General features: G+C 34.5%; 1 protein-coding gene across 1 annotated transcript; it reads right to left on the bottom strand.

The window, feature by feature from the left end:
• Window positions 1-230: 230 nt before the first annotated feature.
• LOC110114984 (histidinol-phosphate aminotransferase 1, chloroplastic-like) lies at window positions 231-716 on the bottom strand (the record flags this gene model as incomplete). Its single annotated transcript, XM_020848063.2, has 2 exons — window positions 231-423; window positions 587-716. Coding segments are annotated over 2 exons (308 nt in total), but the record flags the coding sequence as incomplete, so codon positions are not given.
• Between the last annotated feature and the right edge of the window lie 1978 nt (window positions 717-2694).

Raw genomic sequence — 2694 nt, 5'->3', positions numbered from 1 at the left:
TGTGCCTAAAATTCCAAAGTTGAGATGAACATAAATCTCTCATACTCCCACCATTCATATGAAGTTTTCAAGTTCACTCTCTATTTATCTCTTTGCCCCCGCCTCAAAAAAACACAAAAGCCCACTTTCTTGTACCAAAAATGGAACAGGCGTATCATCCACCGTGAACAAAGACATCGCAAATCTAAAGGCGTTGAATCATGAGCTAGAGCAAAGTTCTCTAAAACATAATAATACATAGGAATTCAGAGCTCATCTAACCAACCTGCTCTTTTGCTAAATGTGCGGAGAACAATCAAGTTATCATGCTTCTTTACCCAATTCATCCTTGATTGAAGACCAGAGAACTCAATGTATGCTTCATCCAGAACAACCAAAATAGGCAATTTCAGAATCTTTAGAAGATCTTCATCATTAATTATACTGAGAGAAACAAGAGTAGAATTAGGGAAATCAGGAGAATGGATTATTTCTTTAAATATTAGCTAAAAAAAATTATATTCATATTTCATTTTTAAATTAAAATCACAACATATTAACAGCTCAGTGCAAACATGCATGCTCAGGGAATTATAAAAGTACATACCTCCCATCAGGATTGTTTGGTGAAGTCAGGAAAATGCATTTTGGTTTTTCTAGATTGACAACTTCAATAATGCGAGGGATATCCAAACTGAAATTTGAGATTCTTGGAACTGCATTAAAGTATAACAAGTCTCAAGGATGGTAAAAAAAAATCAGAAGATAATAGGTCTAACTGTTCGTTAACCAAAGTAGCATAGGAACAAAATAATTGGCATGCTATAATAAAAAAGAAACAAGCTAATGCAGGCCAAACATGACAGTCAGCTCATCCACGTCTGAAGTGACTCTGAATTAGACTTAATGGCTATTTGAGTTTCTTTGGCATGAGATTGTACCCATTGGACATTTTGACAAATGGTGTATCCCCTTATGTCCACCATATCTAACCTCAATTCTAAATATGCCCATGCATTGTAAACTCAATAGGATGATTAATGAAATGAATTCCTCCTATAGCTAGGTCACGTCAAATCTTTTCAACTTCTCCAAACCTGTGCTCCACCAAGCTGCTCCAAGAAAACCAACAGGAATACATCCCCTCCATATCCAAAACCCTGTTTTTCCCCACTCTTCCCTTCGCGGAGAGCTTGGATAATCAATGAGATGATAAGCGCATCAGCCTAACCCTATTGAGGCAACCCCAATGCGTAAGAGAGGGAAGAAGCGAGGTCTAATTTCCATTGCATTCTTAATTGCTTGTTCGCAACATGGCGTGGAATGCAGCTTATAGATTTCATGCATCAAATTATTTCATTGGTTGCTGAAATCATTGCTCACTGATTTCCTGCTTACTAGCTTAATGCATATGCTGCTGAATTGCTTTCATTCACTGTTTGTTTATGCTGCTCTTCACCACTACATCAATATTGTTATCTGCATCATTAGATAGTTGCAACTCCTGCTTGCATCATAAGTTGAATACTCTTAACGATCATCTATATTACAGTTATCTGCATCTTTAATTCTGTTAACGATCATTTTTTACTTCTGTTAATGATAATTGCCAAAAAAATATTCACCTTGATTGCATTTCAATTGATCTACGTATGTTGTTTTCAATGCGCTTATGCTGATCTTCACCCTGCTCCTTGTTTGCAATTCAACTTTTTTTTCTGAAGTGTTTCCACTCGTCAATCATATTGCATTTCAATTGACAAAGGGCATGATTGTGATGAAGAGGCCGATTTGATTGAGTGAAAATTTAAAAGTTTCCTAATCAAGAGGGAGCTGTTTAGAAAGGCTCTTAATCAAAAGGGGATTGTTTAAAAAAGTTTTAATTAAAATTGTGAGGAAATTATTTAGGGCAAGAGACCTAATTTGAATTTAAATATGAGAGAGAATTATTTAGATAAAGGGGGTTAATTTGGGATAGAAATTGGGGAAGCTTGTTTAAGGCTAACAATAGAGTGATTTCAAGAGGAAGTATGTGTTTGCTGAAATTAGAATTTCTTAGGTTGTGAAGGCTCTAGCTGCTAGCCAGGGATTTTGAAGAGCAGGATCTTCCTCTCCAATTGAAGATCCAATTGTATCTTGCTTTTTATTTCATATATCTTTCAATAAAAAGTTCTTGTGTGCTCTACTTCCTAGTTTTCCAATTTCTACATCCACTTCCTATTAGATTGCTTAGAAACAATGTTCGTAGAGTTTCCCTAAACCTTAGCAGCATTACCAATTGAACCCCAAAGATCACATGAAATTAGCCTATTGTATCAAACAATGTTTAAAATTGCGCAAATAGGTATTGAGGCATTTTTTGTTCATGAGGCGAGGCGTAAGCCTCAAGGCGTTTTGAGGCGTAAGCTTCAAAATAAAATATTACGTTAAGTGCAAATAAATGTTAAAAAAAAAATTATATAATACCTAAATAATATGTTAAAAGATGGCATATTATCTTTCTATTGAACTATGAAGTAATACAATGACATATGAAACAAAAGATTGCACTAGACATAAAGTATTTGGTGATATATTACATGAGCGAAAAATTATTAATTCTAGAAATTGCATAAATGTATCATATAACATTAAGTTCAACATCAAATTCTTTCTTTCTAAGATCCCTACTTATCTATATTTAATTTCTAAAAAAGGCTGAAAAGTTGGCAACAA

This window comes from Dendrobium catenatum, unplaced genomic scaffold, assembly GCF_001605985.2.
Source record: "Dendrobium catenatum unplaced genomic scaffold, ASM160598v2 original_scaffold_128988, whole genome shotgun sequence".
Taxonomy (NCBI): Eukaryota; Viridiplantae; Streptophyta; class Magnoliopsida; order Asparagales; family Orchidaceae; genus Dendrobium; species Dendrobium catenatum.
The sequence above is the reverse complement of the archived record's forward strand: the minus strand, read 5'-3'. Positions and strand labels throughout refer to the sequence as shown.